General features: G+C 45.5%; 1 protein-coding gene across 1 annotated transcript in view; it reads left to right on the forward strand.

The window, feature by feature from the left end:
* TBC1D10C (TBC1 domain family member 10C) overlaps positions 1-17,808 on the forward strand; it is a 19,812-nt gene extending 2,004 nt beyond the window's left edge. Inside the window, exons 2-10 of the mRNA XM_083728383.1 lie at positions 577-830; positions 5,612-5,711; positions 6,616-6,723; positions 7,766-7,872; positions 12,006-12,120; positions 12,511-12,576; positions 13,263-13,452; positions 13,969-14,123; positions 14,955-17,808. Coding sequence (XP_083584509.1) covers positions 640-830; positions 5,612-5,711; positions 6,616-6,723; positions 7,766-7,872; positions 12,006-12,120; positions 12,511-12,576; positions 13,263-13,452; positions 13,969-14,123; positions 14,955-15,377 — 1,455 coding nt within the window. The 5' untranslated portion in view covers positions 577-639 and the 3' untranslated portion in view covers positions 15,378-17,808. The remainder of the gene's footprint in view (positions 1-576; positions 831-5,611; positions 5,712-6,615; positions 6,724-7,765; positions 7,873-12,005; positions 12,121-12,510; positions 12,577-13,262; positions 13,453-13,968; positions 14,124-14,954) is intronic.
* Positions 17,809-20,388: the final 2,580 nt, after the last annotated feature.

Raw genomic sequence — 20,388 nt, forward strand, 5'->3', positions numbered from 1 at the left:
TAGATTCAATTAGCTCCACCCGACATTGACTCTGGCTCCACCTACTGTTGGGCTCCCAGCCTTCTGCCCTACCAGTCTCAATGAGCATCAGCCACCACTGCATATATAGGTGTTCACTTTAACCACACATTTTTCAACATAGTGGTATAGTGACTGCAGTGCCAAACCTAGGATTGGGAAAACCCAGGCTGAGAACGCATTGAACTCAGTTGCCAGTCAGTTTAGAGTGTACTAAGTAACACGGCCAACAGCCTGACTTGGAGTAAGGCTATGTTTGTACATGGGGAGCAGGTGAAAGAAGGTAAGGCCATTCTTTGGGGGTGTTGGCTACCTTCCAAGTCTCCCTGTAGGAAGCTGTCTAGTGTTTAGCTTCCCACATATTTCCAGATCCCCACATTTCTCTCTCTCCCCGCCCCCTTTGCCCTGTTCATTTTGCAAAGCTCTGGGTGCTGTCAGTTACATCAGGAAATGGTTGTGGGAGGAAATAGCTTACAGAGCTTTGTGGGGAACTAGAGTCACAGGAGTACTGAGAAGGGGCCCAATCATAGACGCAGCTCTGTGTTTCTCACTATTCAGATGTGAAGTCAAGGGTGCAGTAGCAACTAGCCTGAGATAAGGGTGCTGTTCTCGGACAGAAGGATGTCGGACCTCACTCTTTCCAAAGAGCTCCCTGATGTGAGCCAAGCTGCGGCTGAATTGCCAGATGCCTTTGATTTATCCCTGAACGATGATGCCAGCTCTCTGGGCTCCGACTCCGAGCTGAATGGGATGCCTCCATATCGCCAAGCTGATCGCTATGGCTTCATCGGGGGCAGTAACCTCCAGAATGGGTAAGGCAGGCCTTCTGTTGCAAAGACCAATGGGAAAAGGGGGAGGAAGCTTTGGGAGAGGGTGAAGCAGCACTTTTTGGAAGATGACATTGAATACCTCTGCATGGTAGCAGTTTTCAAGATGGTGGGACACATTATGCCCCAGAATTATCATTTCTAGATCCTTGCTTGCTGGTCCAGTTTGTAAAGGCAGGTACAGGTTTCTGGAATGTGATGAGCATCATCCTTCTGAAGGATACTCTTTCTCATCTGGGTCCACAGATCCCAGAATAATAATCCTTAATTTCATTAGCAAGAAATGTGATTTAAAACCAAGGAGAAGAAACATATAATTATTGCTTCCAGTTTTGTTTAGGTAGCTCTAAAACACATATTGATAACTGTGAAATGAAAAAGAAGAAGAAGAAGAATGGATCAGGGAATGTGATCCACTCTCATATTTAATTTAAGTGAATTGTGGCTGTTTGGGATACTAGGAATGGGTTTTATTTATGGAGAAGATGAAAAGGGGTCAAGATCCCTGGTACTTAGTTCTAAATCTTCCTTCATCTTTCCATTCCTAGTCTTCCCTTTTCTACAGAAAGAAATTCACAACACATAATAGATGACGATGACAATAATAATTACAACAGCAACAACAATAATAATAAGCCACCCATCTGACTGGGTTGCTCCAGCCACTCTGGGTGGCTCCCAACAAAATATTAAAGACACAATAAACCTATAGTGTGGTCCCAGGTTTATTACGTAGGAACATGTGGCTCTCCAGATGCTGTTGACTCCAGTCCTACTAGCCCAACCATGAGTGTCAATGGTTAGGGTTGGATTCCAGCAACATCTGGAGGGCCATAAGCTTCCTGTCCCTGATGTAGGAGGACAGAAATCTTGGCTCAGCTCAAACAATCCATAGAACTAGCAAAAATGCACCCAGTCAGATCAGTGGGGCTTCCCTAACCATTGTGACAGAACATGCTCTTCTCATCTGCATCTTTGCTAACTGGGAACATGGAGGCCTGTTTCCATATGTATATCTCATTTACTGGAGCAGAACAGTGGCTATCGCCTTGCCTGGGGAAACAGATAATTATCACAGATTCAAAATTTGATACCTGTTAACACTTCTACAATTCAGCATATTTACATGAATAACGTATTGGCCAATTGTACAATTGGTCTCATCAATTCATCTCATTATCTAGTTATTTCTTTATGATTTTTTCTTGTTATATAATCACATACGATCCTCCTGGCTCTCTGCTGCAGACATTGGTCATAGCCCAACGTATTCAAAGTATTATATGACCCTGTATCACCCCAAATAATTTTTCCCCAAACTTTATTCAGCATTCTCTGTGTTATTTTGACCTTCCTTGGTGAAGCTATACAAACTGTGACAGACTGGAGATGTACCTGCTTCATGTGTACTCTAATGGCAATCTTGAGGCAATCTGAAATCTCATTTCTTGCAAAAACTCCCTTCTTGTGTTGAAATTGATAAGGTCTTATTCAATAGTTAACTTATTCAAGGTTGAATTCTTCATAGGCCTAATGCTTAACAGGAAAACCCCAGGGGATGGTTGGGAAACTAAAGAATTCTGGGCACTGTAAATAGCTAAGTGGTCCTGGAAATTCTAATTCTGTGAACGGTAAACTATAGTGCCCAGAATTCTTTGAGGGAAAGAATGTGCTTCAAATGTGCTTTAAATACGGTATATAATTTGTTTGCAGTCATATAGAAACAAGCCCATGTGTTGTTGTTTTCCGCCTGGTCAGTTGCCTTCCTTAAATCACCATCAAAACCCTATCTTTATTTTATTAGTTATTTGCAATGGAGAAATGGCTGCAGTAGGTAAGGTTGATAGATGCTGTTGATTGGGATGGTATAATTTGAAACAAGGACTTCTAAGATGTAGAGGGGATGCAGTCCATAGGCTTCATTTGTCAAGCTTCAATACTCCAGGAATATTTTCAGTGCAGGGTTAAAACTGCTTAGCAATGTGGTTTTATGTATTGGAAAAGACAGAAAGTGGTGCAGGGGAAATTAAAAAGCAATCCAGATTGACTTTTTGCATAATGGAACTCAAGAGAAATTGACCCAATCATTGTTGCTTGCAGTCTAGAATTTAGGTAGCTAGTAGAGAGTGGGGAGATTAAGTCTTGGTGGAAACAGATTGCCCACCTCCCTCCCTTACTTCTACATAGCTCATCCTTTAATGTTTGTCCCATTTTCTGTGGTTTGCTTTTAGGTACACCACTTAGATACGTAAATGATTATGTGGTATACAAGTGTGATAAATAAATAAATGAAACAATGCAATGCAAAGTCGAGCTCTCTGCGATATTACTCATGTATGCATATTAATACTAGATAGATTCTCTAGCTGGCTTGAAATCCAACTTGTAACAGGGCTATAAAGACTGAGCTGGAATGAGCAATGGACTGAATGTTAAGATTTACTGTAAGGTAGAAGAAGAAGCCTCCATAGGAAAATGTCTCTGCCTACCTATGAACTAACACTTCCTGTTATAGCAATCATGAGTGGCCACATCCTCTCACTGTGTCCATGACAACTTGAGCGCCATGGCAACAGGGGTGGTTACAGTGGTTAGTGACAAGGTTTCTTCAACTTGCCTGCGTGCAAGGCGTACTGCACAGAAGATTCAGAAGCCCTGCAAATCTACATCAGTTTGACACCTACACTGTAAATCTGCATCAGTTTCAATGCAACTTAATACAACTTTAGCTTTCATAACTTCCCCCAAGGATCATAGAAAACTGGAGTTTAGTGAGATGCTGAGACTTACCTGTTAAAGTTAAAAAGTTTTTCCCTTCTTCCTGGCCAATGTACAATCTTCTTCCTGGGATAGAGAGCATGAAAGTCAAATTTATGAAAAGGCTGCTCCTGACCATCTATATTTATTGAACATTCATCCTGATTTGCCTGCACAAAGCTTATGCGGAAGTTAGATAATATCCAGCCTTTATTTAACATTATTTCTGATTTGTTTAGTTACAATGACAGTGATGCTTCATCCTGATTTGCTTTGCAGGATGCTAACATTTCTTCCCGTTTTTCATTCCACAATTTTCAGTGCATTTCTCTGTCACTCAAGGAACATGACACATAAAAACAGGAATGTAAGGAGCCATGCTGTGTTTCTGGATCTACAAAACTGAATATTTCTCTAGAGGGGTGGGGGAGAAACCAAGTAGCCAACCCCCCAAACACATTTTAAGATTTATTCACCATTTGTTTAGGGCTCCTCTGTATTTGCTTACTAATTACAGTTAGAACTTAAACCGAGAGGGCAGAAAGTAGATTGGGATCAACTGGTAGATCTCTGGCTAATCTGCAGTAGATCAGCAACAGCTGTCAACAACAGAAAAGCTTTCTCCTTTCTGATTAGGCTGCTGAAAAAGAAAAGCAGGGGAAGGAAATGGGAACAGCTTTTTGTGCAAAGGGATATGTGAAGTTGGTTCTACTACTGCTCACAAGTTCCTATGCTGAGCATGTGCTCAGAAACATCCTGCTTTTTAATTCTTAGCATATGCCTGCCTGCCTGAGTCACTATTTGGCACCGAGTTCCAGCTGATGGGCCTCGGGGTTCTAAGAGAAAAACCCAAACTGGATCCCACAGACCTGAAGTGCATGGGGCTGCCTTTGAATGTTTGGAAATCACAAACAGAGCAGAGCATGGTGGCTAGATCCATAACTGGGACAAGAAGCACTGAATATATAGCACTGGTAGAGCCGTCTTTCCCATTGGTCTTAGTGGTTCGTTGTCCCAGAGGCGCCCAAACAAGTGGGGGAGCTGTGCAGCTTTGCTGGCAGCCTCCCCCTTTCCCTGCATGCCCACCATTTGCGCCCCACCAACTATATGGCTGGCATGCGTGCGGCTTCCTCCCCAAGCCTCCACAGGAGGAGAGCAATCCCCACAGAGGCTTAGGATGGAAGCTGTGCACGGCTTCCCTCCCAAGCCTCTGCATCTGCTAAAGATGGCCCTGCTTCCGGTCGTTGTCCTCCTGCTTCCTGGTGAAAGGCGGTGTGCAGCCTTCCTGGGCTGCCTTCTCTGGTGCCCCAACACCGGAGAGCATGTCCGCCAGCATGTTTTCCTGCTTGATCGCTGCCACCATGCCGGGGATCAGGGCAGTGGGGGAGGTAGAGGACATTTTCCACCGCCCCCTCCCTTGTTGCTGGGGGGGGGGGCGCCAAAAGGATCTTTGCACCACGGCGCTGGATATGCTTAAGATGGCCCTGAGCATTGGTTCTGACATTACTATGTTAGCTGCTGATTTGTTTCCAGGCCCAATTAAAAGTGCTGTTTTTTTACTTTTAAGGTCTTATATCACTCAGGACCGCTAAATCCATAGGAAGCTGCCCAGAACCCAAGATCATCAACATCCTGAGGCCTTTCTCTGTGGGTGGCAATGAGTGTGCTTTTTCTGAAGTAGCTCCCTGTAGTAGTAGCAGCCATTTTTGCATTTGCACCTCAAAGGAAAGTGGTTCTGAGGTGGATCTGAAGGAATGACAACTTGCCTCATTTTTACATTAGTATTATTTGATTCTTTTGTTGCCTAATACATAGTAGCCTCTAGATTAATTGCAAATAGTTTTAAAGTGCACTAAAAAATTTTTAAGCAGCCCTCAATAAATTAAACATTGTAAGATTGGCTAGGTGCATCTAAAGAGACATGATGGATGTGTTAAAAAAGAAAGTGGCCAATAAGTGAGGGAAGAGGAAGATGTCCTCAGCCTTGTTCTTGTTTCTCCCACATATAGCCTAGGGCAGCCCACAGTTGAGCTCATCCGGCACCGTGAGACCAAGTGGCTGGAGATGACAAGTCATTGGGAGAAAACCATGGCCCGGCGTTACAGAAAGGTAAGAGGAAATTGGAGATAATTTGCTTTATTGTTGATACTGCTATCCTCTTTAAATGGAGCATTTGATGAGTCCCATTAGGATCAGAAAATAACGTTCACAAGGAGTTTCTCTCACTGACTCATAGACAAAGAACAACAGCCCATATTCTGCCTACACAATGAGAATTTGCTCCACGTTTTTGGAGACATGCTCCTCCCTTAGCAAGGGTATTCACCAGCATTTTTAAATCCACCCTCCTTGATCTTCCTCCAAATACTAGCACAGTGAGAAGAGATCATGGCAGAACCATGGTTCAGCTTGGTGGAAGTTGTAGTCTAGCAACATCTGGAGGACCATAGGTTAACCATTTCTGTTTAGGGAAAGCGTGCAACCCCATTCAGACCAGATTGAATATCACCTCTGATTGATAAACCACATATCCACAGTACCTCCATCTTGTCAAGGAGACTGAGTTTTAGTTTATTGATCTCCTAACATATGCATTTTTTTTTACTGATTTCATTGTGGTTTATATTTTATTGTATATATTGTTGTACACTACTATGTTATATGTTGTATGAAATGACAATATATACTCTCAAAATAAATGATTCCAGTCCATTACTGGTCCCAGACGCCAATCTAGCATTTATGCAGCCTCAACAAAATGAAATGTAAAGGAGAAACAGAGCTGGGAATCATCATCAACCACATACCGATGACACCTTGCCCTAAATCTGCACTTGACCCTCATTCAGGGGTTTTGTGTGGATGTTAAAAGGCATGGGAAACAAGATGGACACCTGCCAGCTATCTCTGGCCCCAGCCTTGACTGGCTCTATGATGGGCCTGCATTTGGGTCCACCTTATGATGGAGCATTGTACAGGATCACTGTTTTGCTGATGAGGTCTGTTGGCTCAGGTAAAGCTGCTATGCCGGAAGGGGATCCCTTCATCCTTACGTGTCCGCTGTTGGCCTCTGCTGTGTGGAGGACAAGCCAAAATGATGAGGAACCCCGGAAAGTACCAGGTGAGGTCACATCTCGTACAGCTGTACTTGCACTCTGACATTCCTGTAGGTCTCTGCTTGCTGCAGTTTCTGCCATTATTCACCTCCTCATTCTCTTCTTCCATGTCCTATTCCTGTAAACCCTCATGTCATTTCATGGTTCGTTGGGCAACCCATCACCTTCTTCTTACTGGCTGAGATTGCTGATTTGGATATTTTACATTATCATCTGGTGGCTGCCCAGACATAGTTATAGGTAGAGCAGTTCTCATAGCAAGTAAGGAATGTTGTGCAGTGCAGTATGATGCTACAAACAATTACCTTGAAGTAAGTCTCCTTTAAGATAATGGGACTTAAGTCAACATGCATAGGATTGGGCTGTTAAAGTTGCTGTTCTTCATTCTGGCTGGAAGGAAACCGTGACCTTGCCATTGTTTATTCCTTTGCATGTTTCCACTTATTTAATCAACTCATATACTGACTTTCAGGGCAAAGCTTTCTCAAGGCAGCTCACAAACAATCTATGGAAAAACAATATGAAACGATGTTTAAATACATCCAAAACAACCCAATTACAAAACTAAAGCAGCAGCAGATGAAAAGCCCAGCAATTTTGGTGAAATGTAGATTGAAACAACAACAAAAGTTATCTAGGTCTGTTTGCTGCTAAAAAAGTTGGAACAATATATACTTCCTTCAGGAATAGTCTGTGTCTTCAGCATCTGTGTATCTCTCTCTCTCTCTCTGTTTTTTTTAAATAATATTTTATTAAGTTTTAACAATAAAGAAATTCCAGAACAACAAATAGGAAAAGAACATAAGAAAAATACACAAACACAAAAATACAAAGTTACAAAAGACAAAAATACAAACATTTAACATAAAAAAAGAAAAAGAGAAAAAGCACAGAAAAAAAATCCCTCTTTTTTAATTTCTCTGTCTGTCTGTCTCTCTCTCTGTGTGTGTGTGTGTGTGTGTGTGTGTGTGTGTGTGTGTGTGTGATCTCTCCTGAATCTAGTAACCCTTCTATCCAGGTCATTCTGAAAGTAGTTTGTTGTTGTAGGAGCTGCAGGAGATACCTGGTGATCCTCAATGGGTGGAGACAATCAGAAAGGACATTCATCGCCAGTTCCCTTTCCATGAGATGTTTCTGTCCCCTGAAGGGCCTGGGTAAGTGAAGGGCTAATAATGTGAACAGGAGAGGCAGATTAATTTCTGAATAGACTACCATAGGGTTTAAAAGGTGTGGAGTTGAATGGAGGGTCTTTCAGCAAGTCAAGCTTCCTGAATGCAGCGTAAGAAACACTTTTAAAATAAAATGTAAACATGCTTCTTCTGTAAGCCATATGAAAGTTGAAAGAAGGCTAGGCTGGCTGTGCTTCTTCATTTAATGTGGAGGTTTCATGGAATCTTGCTGTAGAACTTGAACAGGGAAGGACACATCCAAACTTTAAATGAAAACAAAGCTGGACAAATACTAGTAAATGGGCTTCTGACACTCATTCCCACAGTTTTGGTGTTCCTTTTCCTTTTATATTTAAACAGAATTCTTGAAACGGGTGTACTCTACCATTCTCCAGTTGCCTAGGTGCAGACATGGGATTGTATTCAACGTAACACTCAAGTGAATTTCTCCTTGTGCAATGGGACATTCTTACCCCTTTGGTTCCTCTGTGCACTCCCTAAATCTGTTCTAGGGCTTCCTCCAACCCTTCAGAGCAGATCTGGAGGTGGCAGGGGGCAGGGGAAGGAGGAATCCCTTTGTACTTAGTGGACATCCTTGTGTGCACATGCAACTATTTTGTTGAACACTGTCCACAATCTCCCTGTTTGAGAAAGGAGCCATAGCTCAGCGGCAGAGTATGCAGCAGGTCTCTGGTTCAACCCTTGGCATCTCCAGTTAAAAAGCATTAGGTAGCAGGTGATAGAAAAGATATTTGCTTGAGAACCAGGAGAACTGCCTGTCAAAGTGGACAATCCTGGCCTAGATGGGCAAGCAGCCTGACGTGAGGCACAGCAGCTTACTATGTTCCTATTACAGTTTCATTTCTCTGGCTTTGATAGCAGGGAAGTGAAATGCGCAAATTTCCAAGCCTGAAGTTCTAGCATATGTTCTAGCACAGGAGAGCCTCACAAAGGAAAGCAAACCTGTGGCTGGAGGCAGGGGCAGAGGAAGGGGGGTGCGGTGGGTGCGGTCCGCCCTGGGTGTCACCACTGGGGGTGACAAAATGCCGGGCAGCACTCACCGCGGAGCCTGCAGTGCGCCCAAGTCATGCATCTCACCTGGGAAAGACGCGGTGGCTTGGGCACGTGCAGGCCCCGCACTTCCCAAACGGTCCACTTGCTGCCTCCCCCCAGCTGTAGGGCAGCAGAGTGGGAGGAGGCAGGCAGACCCCAGAGGCCCCATGGTCCGCCCCACCCCTTTGGGCAGCTCGACCCGCCCCAGGCTCCCAAGCAGCTTCATCCACTGCTGGCTGGAGCACACTTTACACACACAGTCTTGTGAATGAGGACTCTGTCCATAAGATCACAACCTGGAAGGCCTTGCCAACAGCAGCCAAGTTGCCTAAGTTCCCTCCAGAGACAAAGCAGCAAATTGTATCTGTATTGCCTTTCTAAACGTGGCTGCAAAAGACACACTCTTACGCCATTAATATTAATGGAGACACACAAGAGGGAATCGTCACCACGCTGATGCCCTGCTTGTGAGTTTTCAGGGGGGTCTGGCAGACCTGCGGCAGAGACAGAAGGCTGGAGGAGAGGAACATGAATTAGCAGCAAGGCAGTCCTGATGTTCGTAATGGATATTTATTTACCTGTAGGCATCCAGGGAAGGTGGGTTGCACTCGAGAGCACATCCAGTGCAATTTGAATCTCCCAGAAACCTTGAAGACAGAACACAAACAAAACAAATATCAAAATTATTAGAGCATTATTATTTCAGCCACAGTTAAATACTTGCACACAATCTATCACCCTGTAGCTGCGGGGCAGGGAAGCTGGTGGCCTCCAGATGTTGTTGGGCGACAACTCCCACTATATGACCCTTGACCCAAGCCATGCTGGCTAGGGCTGGTGAGTTTTGAAAGTCAAACAACATATGGACGGCCACAGATTCCCTGTCAGACTAACAGTGCAATCCTATACATGTCTACGCAGAAGCAAGCCTCACTGAGTCCAAATAGGATTTCAGCCGCAGAGTATCTAATCTGTACTGCACTGCTATCTGTGCTAGCATAGCACCCTCTCTCTCTCTCCCTCTCCTCCTCACAGGTAACATGAACTTGTTTCCTTTTGGATATACTGGCATGTGATCAGAGGCAGGGGGAAGGTTGCATATGGGAAGCCCTGTTTCATTGTCTTCTGAAACAGACTGAAGCTTTCTATGAAGTACAGGTTGTGATTTCCGCTTGGAACAAGGGGACCGTGTGACGCTATAGTAACCAACCCAAGGAAGCCCTGCTTTTCTTTTCGTTTCATTTCCTCTAGGGGGAGCCAAAGAGCCGTTATTCCTACATGCAGCTGACATAGTTCAACCCATACTAGTTCAAACTTATTTTTACTTTTTTTTGTTTCCTCTTTGTTTTTTGTTTCCTCTTACATCATTTTGTTTCCTCTTGTCATTTTAGCTACCTTGTTTCATCATTATCATTTTAGTACTATCTAATGTACTAAGACTGGGTTCTTATTTTTCTCTGATGCTGCTGGCATAGAAAACTGCTTTAGCCCAAGTCAGATTCTTTGCCCCATCTAGCCCAGTGATTGTCTAGTCTGACTGTTGTGACAACAGAAGGACCCAGCTGTTGTGGAGGAATCTAAGGAGTCATCCAAAATAGTTTTTTCAGACCTGGGACCCACCTTTAACCCAGACATGCATTTGGGAACCCATTTCTTCTTGTGTTTTTACTACCGTATTTTTCGCTCTATAAGACGCACGAGACCACGAGACGCACCTAGTTTTTGGAGAAGGAAAACAAGAAAAAATATATTCTGAATCCCAGAAACCAGAACAGCAAGAGGGATCGCTGCGCAGCAAAAGCAGCGATCCCTCTTGCTGTTCTGGCTTCTGGGATAGCTGCGCAGCCTGCATTCGCTCCAAAAGACGCACACACATTTCCCCTTACTTTTTAGGAGGGAAAAAGTGAGTCTTATAGAGCAAAAAATACGGTATATATTTCCCTGGTGGCAGTTCTGCTGTTCTGACCCACCTCAGTTCAGGCTGGATTTCAGTAGTGAGTTCTCACCCAGCTCCCTTTGAAGACCAGTGATCTGAAACACTCTTCCTGCATTGCCAGACCACGGCCAGAACGTGGCCAAAGAGACAGTGTGCATGCCCTGGGACTATAATAAACAAATCAGTAATCCAGATTCTGCACACAGAACATCAGCTATATATGCATACACTTATTTCCTTTTCATAATTATTTTAGGCTTTAGTTTTTCAAACAAATTGGAATGATCTAGCAAGGATTGGGATGGAAGAGATTAGAAAACAAAGGTGTTTGGGGAGAAAAGGACATCACATCTTGTAATAGGTGGGCAGAGGGACAAAAGAATAATAGCTGTGGCAGAAGGAGAGGAGTGGGGGGAACCACTTTTAAAAACCATGAAAAACAAGGAGGAAATAGAGCAGGAAGGAAGGGAAGATTGATGGGGTGGATGAACAGGGTATCTTCAAAAGCTGTTGGTGTATACATCAAATGAGGTCAAGCTATGGGTTGTACTATTTCACTGACCACTTGGAAGAGATGCTTAACGCTGCATTCGTTTTTTCATTTTCCTCCTTCCCCCCTCTCCTCCACAAGCACGAGAGCTGGCAATTGAGGGTTGCTTGTTTCTAAATGACATTCTTTAGGATGCCCAACTCCAAGGCAGCTGACTCTGTTTATTCATTTATTTATAGGCAGTATTTATAAGCTATTTAATATTCAAATGTCTAAAGCAGTTTGTACACATAGGGCTGTATCCAAAGGAAGGCTGAGTAATGTGTCTCATCAGTGCAAGTGATTCCCCCCTCTCCTACCCTGTGTATCTCCTGAATCTGCTCTAGGGGTTCCCCCAACCCTCCAGAGCAGATTTGGGGAGAGTGGAGGTGAGAAAGCCCTGCTGTGCTGCTGGAAGTCCTTGCATGGGCTTCCACTAACAGGACCAGTTCATTGAATCTGGCCTGTGGTCTAATGTAGGACAACAGGAAAGTGGAGCAGGTTTGCTTTTTCTGTCTGGATTGACTGGATGGGTGTAACTTAATGTAAGGCTGTGTCTATGAATTCCGGTCTTCTCTCTAAGCCTCTGTTCCTTTACAGGCAGCAAGGACTCCTGCAACTACTGAAAGCCTACACGGTGTATCGGCCCCAGGAGGGTTACTGTCAGGCCCAGGGACCGCTGGGTGCTCTGCTGCTCATGCACATGCCTGCAGAGGTGAGTCTCATGCCTAGTTACACATACTGTCTGACTTTTTCTGACCCAAAACCAAGCTTGTGTGTCTTCTAGGGCATGCTCTCACCCCAAAAAAGCACGGGGTGTGTGTGTGCGTGCAGCGTGAGAGCATACAAGATCACAACACCCAAAATGGCCACCAAGATATTGCACAAAAAGAATGGGATGTCTGGGATTTTCCATGGCACTTGGAGGGGATGCCCTTTGTTCCTATTGGTATCATGATTCCTTCCTCTTCTTTATTAGCATCATTTCTCTCATTCTTCCCATCACACTCCTTTCCCTTCCCTCCTGCCTTCAACCCCCCCCCCCCCCGCCGCAGTTCCCATTTGCCTGAATGTTTCACTAATTCAGCCTACTTGTCCTTTCCAGCAAGCCTTCTGGTGCCTGGTGCAGATCTGCGACTGCTACCTGCCTGGCTACTACAGCCCCAAGATGGTAATAGACTGGGGGAAGGAGGAGAGTCCTCCCTGGGGCAACAGGAAGTGGGCACTTGTGACGCTGAGTCAGGGACATTTCCCACTGAGGGCAGAGCTGTGTAGAAAACCCTAAACTTATCTTCTGAGAGCTGTTGTCAGATAATTTGGGGGAGGGTGGAGGTGCTGTTGGACTACAACTCCTATCAGCGCCACCCAACATGGCCACTTGTGAGGCATCCAGCAACATCTGAAAGACACCAGGTTGGGGCAGATTGATCTAGGATTATTGTGGATGTGGGCTGACTTGGTGGGAGGAAAGAAAGGTCTGATTTGTATGGCCTCAATCTCAAGTACTAGTAGGGTCACCACCATTTTGAAGATATGGCGTTTGCACGTTTGAATAGCTGAATAAAAGACAGGGATTCAAGAGCTGCAGCTTTCAACAGTGATGACTGTGAGGGAACCTTCAGCAGTTGCTTTTTGGCCTGTCCCACAGCTGCTGAAGTGCAAGAGTTCTGCCAGATAAAATGAGCAACATAGGCTCCGGAAACAGTTTCTGGCAAATTAGAAAGAGCCATTCATTTTGAAAGATGCGAAAGGTGGAGTTTGTGGGTTATGACGGGATGAAGTCCTTCGGGACAGTATCTGAGAACATGTGACCAACCATATATTTAGCCACGACATTTTCTCTCCCTTCTCCTGCAGGAAGCGCTGTTGCTGGACAGCGAAGTGTTTGTTGCCCTTCTGCGCCGGGTGTGCCCCAAGGCGCTTAAGCACTTGCAGAAGCATGGCGTGGGCCCTCTGCTCTACATGCCAGAGTGGTTTCTGTGCCTCTTTACCCGCAGCCTGCCCTTTCCCACAGTGCTGAGGGTGTGGGATGCCTTTCTCAGTGAGGGTGAGTGGCTGTCATGGACTTAAGGAACTATGGGCCTATTCAAAGGGTGGAGGAAGAGAAAATCTGTGGACGAAACATCACAAGGTCTCAATGGAGTGGTTAGAGTTGGCAGAGGCCTAGGTGGGGAATGTTTGTTTTGGAGCATAGAAACATAGGAACCTGCCTTTTACTGAGTCAGGTCATTCATCCATCTAGCTCAGTTTTGCCTGCAATGGCTGGCAATGGCCCTTCAGCGTTTCACACAGATGTCTCTCTGTGCTCTACCTGGAGATGCCAGGGATTGAACTTGGGACCCTCTGTGTACAAGGCGGATTGTCTACCTCTAAGCTATGTGTTACACCAAAGGTCCCACCTCTAGCTGAAAAGGTCAGGTAGCCGGTGATGTAGAAGGTGTTCTCTGGCCAAGACTCTGCCAAGAAGAAGAGACATTTCTGAGCAAGTAGCCTGGTCCTAGTATAAGGGAGTTTCTTACCATATCTGAGTGCCCTAATCTCTGCCCCGATTTTTCTTCTGCAGGGATCAAGGTGCTGTTTCGTGTGGGGATGCTGTTGATCCGCTTGGCCCTGGGCTCCTCAGAGAAACTACGTGACTGCGCAGGGGTGGTGGAGACCCTGGAGAAGCTGCGCAGTATCCCAGCTCACCTCCTGCAAGAAGACACATTCATGGCTGAGGTAGAAACCACTGGAACTCCTTTTCCTGGGACTTTTACCCAGTCTACTGAATTGCCATCAGCAGCAACAGGAGATCATCCTGCACCTGGGGTCGGGGACCTGTGGCCCCTCAGATGTTATTAGACTCCAACTCCCATTAATGCCCCCGCCCTGCCAGCATGGCCAGTGGCCAGGGGTGATGAGAGCTGTTGTCCAGCAACAACAGGAGAGCCCCAGATACCTTATCCCTGCCCTACATTTAAATTACCTGCAGCTCCCTTTCTTGTTTCTGTCTGCATCAGATACAGCAGGCTCCCTCTGTGTGTGTTAGGATTGCCAAAAAACCTGCTCTTATGCCTTTCACAGAATCCTGATGTGCAAAAATAAGCAGGCAAAGCTTTTCATGACATAGAATCATTGAATTGTAGAGCTGGAAGACATGAAGAAGTGTGTTCACCTGTTAATGACTGCAGGTCCTGCCTAGGAGCAAGAGGTGATTAAGAAAATTGTCCAGCTACAGTTAAACTTTCATCTAGGCACCCCTCAACTGCATAGTACATGGGACGATTGCCCTGTAGCTTATGTGCTTACACCTTTTGAGTCCCCTTCCAACTCTGTGATCCTATGGCAGGGAGCCATGGCCAAGCCTGGCTGCAAGATGAACATGCTACATGTGCTTGTGAATGTGTTTGCCATGCTCCCAAACTTTCTAACTGTTGATAGATTCCTAACATTATGACAGCCATTCCAGATTGCCTTCTTGGGAATCCCCTTTCCTTAGGCAGCAGGCCCCAAACCCCAAGTTACAGGTTTGGGGCCTCAGATCCTAAAAGCTTTCCTTGTATCTGGCAGGTACATGACGTGCCCATCTCAGACCGTGATCTGGAACGTGAATGCAGAGCCCAACTGAAGAAGCTGCGCACATCTCGGCCTGACTTCCAGTACAGCCCAGAACTTCGGCTGTCTGGCTCAAAGGCCATCTTTGATGCACAGCAGCTGGAGTACGCGCGGAATGACGAGGAGGATCCTGGAAGCCGCACCCATACATTTACCATCCCCCAGATCACGGTTGATCCTCCTCCTCCATCCCCCAATGAGAAGAAGAAGCTGGAGAAGGCCTCTGAAGCACCAGGCCAGAAGAAAATGAAGACAAGAAAGAAGCCGGATACACGAGGGAAGACCTTTCACTTCATGCCTCGTCCTACCAGCAGAACAGAGGGAAGGCTGGAGCCAGACGTTGTAGGAAGGAAGTCTTCCTTCTATGTAGATACATGATTCTGAACGTGGATCTGAAGAGGTTCTGAACAGAGCTAGGCCTCTGCAGAGGAAACAAAATCCAAGCCTCTGTCACTGCCCTGGTTTCATTGTGCATGTGATCATCTGTAGCACATGATGCCTTGAAGCCTCTGCTCAGTTTTTAAAAAGAAAGACTCAACACTTCCTCATTCAGGAGCCCTGCTCCTTAAGCCCTGATGTGTGGCAGTGCATGGAGGGAGATTCCATCCTTCCTACCCTTGGCGGCAGACGTTTTACCTACAGATTTAGGAGGTGGGTATTATTTGGCTAAAAGGGGTAGGGGTTAGGGTTAGGGTAATGTGGATTTCATTGAGGGGGGGCTCTCTACCTTTCTCCTGGACGTGTGGAAACTGGCACTCACCATATAGCTAAGGATAAATCTATGCCAGGTGAGAGAACGGCACCTCATCAGTTCAGACCTCAACATGATTGCAAAGCCACTATGTGACAAGAGGGTGTTAAAAGTCAATGGAAAACAGCAGCTGGGAAAACCAGGACTGCTGGAAACAAGAGCCAGGAATGCCAGCTATGGAAATGGTTTGGGACAATCATCAACTGCATTCTCAGGAACTGAGTGAGCAAATGGTGTTACTATCAGAGAAAAGTCCTGGTGTGCAAATGCATACACACACACACACACACACACACACACACACACACACACACACACGTGTCATTCAGACTCATGCAGCCAGGTGGCCCCTGTTGCCAGTCAAGAGAAGAGGAGGAAGGTGGCAGTGTTATAAGTAAAATAAGACACACTATGTTTCCCCCAATCCTTAGTTTCTCATTCTAATAAGATACACATCACTGCACACAAGGATTTCCCCACTCAGGCAGCAGGCATAAGAACTAGTGGGGAGGGGAGGTTCTGGAAAACAGCGTCAAGTTTTATCAAGGCTAGCTCGCATCCAGAATGCAGCTTTAATAGAGTATCTCATTTTGTTTTTAAAAAGATGTAGCCCCCAACAGCATGGCAAAAATTCTTTTAGTTCCTCCTGTGAGCAGTAGCACACACATGCCTGAATAATAACACCACAGAGGAGAAACTTGCCATGGCCTGGGCAATTCCATCACTCCACCCGCACCCCAGATAAATGTTATCGTCCTTGCTAGTGGTAACTAGTTTAGTCCCTTGTCAGATTATGTGGAGAGAGACAGCAGAGCACCTGCAGGGATGTCTTCCCAGCTAATCCCCTCCTCAACTTGGCCTGACACCTGCACCTGTTCAGCTCCCCCCAGCATTAGTGCTCAAACAGGATTAAGTCCACCCTGCAAATTGCACGCGGTTTGGAAGTCTCTCCCTATGACAAGGCATGGGCCTGAGAGTAGATGAATGTACTGAGTGAGCCACAGATGTGATCCAGTCGCAGGCGATTAGGAGGAAAGGTTACAACATTGATGTATTTTTTACATTTCAAGTCAAAACGGAAGCTGGCCAGCTTGTGCAAGTCTGCACTTTTTAAAAAGATATATAAGTCCTCCTAACTCCTAGCTATGGTCAAGCTATGGGGTGGGGCCAATTTGTATTTCTTGGTCTTCAGTCTGTCTCCCATGTAGCGGTGGCAGGCTGTAAGCGTTCCAGCCAGGCCTCTACCATTGCACACACATGGGTTTGCGCGAGGGTCCTTCCGAGTTGCCCTAGTCATCCCCCTGAATCTTAAGAAAACGAGGGAGGCAGGGGCACATTTATTTGGTCTGCACCAGAACCAGGGACAACCCCCAAACCAGCTGGGGGACAGCTTGTCATAGTTTTTAGCACCTCTGTGGGCCCTGAATGCAGCTGTTGTCAAACCAACATCTGTTGAGGGCTGCTCAGAGTCACCTGGCAACTTACTGTAACAACTTCATGGTGGGTTCCAGCACCTATTTTTATTGAAAAAAGCACTGAGCAAGACCTTTTGGGGTTTTAATGCTATGAGCCCCTCCATCTTAGGTTGAGGTTGTATATATGTGTAAATAAACCATACTATATATCATTGAGACACCACAGTCTCCACTGTTCCCCATTCCAAGGAAACTGAACCCCTGAAATCTCACATCACTTGCAGGGTGGGGTGCAACAATACAACTGCTGGGGCCTAGGAGCATAAGGCCAAAAGCAAAGCACAAATGCAGGTTCCAGCAGGGATAACTGGAAACGGGTGCGGCAGTTATAGGGGGAGAGGCCAATCGGGAACTAGCTCAAAATCAGCTGACTTGTTTAGTGGCATGAGCAGGAATGGTTGGCAGAGCACGGTGCATGGAATGAATGTAGACAGCGAAACTTGGCTCATTATTTTACACTGAGTGACAAATTCCAGAGGGGTAAAAGCCGTGTTGGTCTGTTGCAGCAAAAACAACAGTGACAAAACTTACTAATTGCCAGCCAGGGACATATGCAATTTACTAAAATGGGAATATATAAATCAACCACAAGGTGTCTCTGTGTTGTGTAGAAATACAGCAAGTTGTGGTTTAATTGAGCAGGGATCTGTTTGATTTCAGTCTGTAGCTCTTTGCCTTACAAGGACTTTCTGCACCTTGCTGTGATCTCTATCCGCTCCTCTCCATTCTCAGTGGCGATGTCATGGCATTGTGCTGCCAAAGGAGAAATAGATAATTAGGATCCCAACTTGTGGGATCCAACACTGTTGCTTGTTGAGGGACCCATTTCAGCTGTGAGACAAACAGGTTTCAGGTTACATACAAGGAATGAGGCTGTCCTTTGAACAGTGAAGCGGATCATGGATTGACATGTGCAGAACTTTCTGCATGTTTACAAATGCCTTGTAATAATACAGCTCACAACATCTTAAACCATTTTTTAAATTTTACTATTATTTTTTGGCGGAAGGGAGAGAATAATCATCTGGTTGTCTGGAGTTCTACTTCACTACAGTGGTGCCTTGCAAGACGAAAAGAATCCGTTCTGCGAGTCTCTTCGTCTAGTGGTTTTTTCGTCTTGCGAAGCAAGCCCATTGACGGATTAGCGGATTAGCGCTATTAGCGGCTGTGAGCAACTTTTAGCGCCTTATCGGCTTAGCGGATAAGCGGCTTAGAAAAAGGGGGGGAGGGGAAAAAAACCTGCAGGAACTCGCAAGACATTTTCGTCTTGCAAAGCAAGCCCATAGGAAATTCGTTTTGCGAAGCACCTCCAAAAGGGAAAACTCTTTCGTCTAGCGAGTTTTCCGTCTTGCGAGGCGTTCGTCTTGCGGGGCAACACTGTATTTGTATAAGCTGATAAGAAGCAAAAACCTTTACCTAGAATACTGCCTCTAGTTCAGCTTATGCTTCTTCTAAGTTGTCCATCCTGACTTCTTAGGAATCCCATAACTCTATGGAATACCGAATGAAAACTGCCACTGTGGTCTTAGTTGAAGAGATTGAAAAAGAGAGCCTTTTCACCCCACTGGAGTTCTGGGAGGTGGTGTGCTTTTTTCCCTCTCCAGGGGAAGGGTCGCAACACACAGGCCCAACTACAGATTTATAGAAGCCTTCAGCAAAGTGCACCATGGTGGGGCCCCTTCTTAGTCAGAGCTCCCCACCCCAGCCATGGGATCACCTGGCAGTGGCGGCAGTGGACAGCCATTTAAATTCCCCACCCACCCCAAAATATAGCATTGCCCCAGGGCATTGTGGGAAATTAAAATGGTCACCTGCAACTGCCAAGTAAGCCAATAGCCAGGTGCCCAGGGTGGGGGATGTTACTTTGAAAACTCTGGAAATACAGGTGTGTTTTATTTATTTTGTTACATTTATACTAGTTGCAGAAAAGTTCAGGAAGGGAGAGTGCTGCTGCACTCAAGTCCTGCTTGTGGGCTTCCCATAAGCGTCTGGCCGGCCACTGTGACAAGAGGACGTTGGACTAGATGGGCCATTAGCCTGACCCAGAAGCGCTCTTCTTATGTTCTTATGGCCTGTGCTTTCTCCAAGGATCTCAGAGCAACGTACAGAATTTCACACACTCCTTCACACATACAACATATCCTTATAACAGCCCTATGATGTAGGCTAGACTGAGAAAGAGCTGCTGGCCCAAGGTCAACCAGTGAGATTTGTGGTAGACTGGGGATCTGAACTTGGGAATCTCTAGCCCCACCGTCTATCTACTGTCACCACGCTTGGTGATGAAAGGAGAACTTTCATTGTCCCTAGTCACATGCATAATTTCAAGGGATGATGTGGCTATGTAAACTCCGAACTGGTGTAAGTAGGGAGTCAGGTGTTCTCAGAGTGGACTGACTCAGCTGCTCTTCCCAACTGTCACAAATTCCTTGTGCAACCTTGGGGAGGTCACGTTCATGTCAGTGAGCATCAGGTTAGAGCTTTGTCTGTTGAGTAAGGATAATCCCTTGCCTGAACACCAGCTTGAAATGCTCTGCCACTCTGATGAGAGATGCTACAATGCAATGATGCAATGATGGGGGGGGGGGACATTTTGAACATTTTTTTAAAAATTGAGAGCATTCCATACCATATTGCAATGACATAAATAAAGCGGGATCTGATTTAGCATGCTTACTTGACTTAGTAACCGAAACATTGGAAAGTGCAGCCATGTTAATTTTACATGCCTACTTATTTATTTATTTGTTTGAAAATGTATAATCTGCTCTTTCATAAAATATAACAAGGCGCTTACGCTTGAAACACGGTAAGATCAGTCTATATGTATCTATAAAGCTTAGCTTAAGACAGCAACAAACTTCTGTAGATTCCATTTTCAAGGAAAAACAATATTGTGAAGGCTATCTAAACGGTGTTGTTTTCAGAAGACATCTGAAAGAAGGCAGGGAACCTCCACTGGTAGGAAATTCCACAGGGCAGGGCCTAGTAGTGAAGGCCAACCGATACTTGGGCGAGGAGGGAGCCACCAGAAGTTTCACATCAGAAGGACACTGACCAGCAGCAGTGACCAAGATGCTCTCAAGATGCCATGTTTTCACCCTCTCCCCTGGGCTAAATGCATATAGAATTCTAGCAAACAGTGATATTTCCCAGATCGAGC

The sequence above is a fragment of the Podarcis gaigeae genome, assembly GCF_964106915.1.
Source record: "Podarcis gaigeae genome assembly, chromosome: 1".
NCBI lineage: Eukaryota > Metazoa > Chordata > Lepidosauria > Squamata > Lacertidae > Podarcis > Podarcis gaigeae.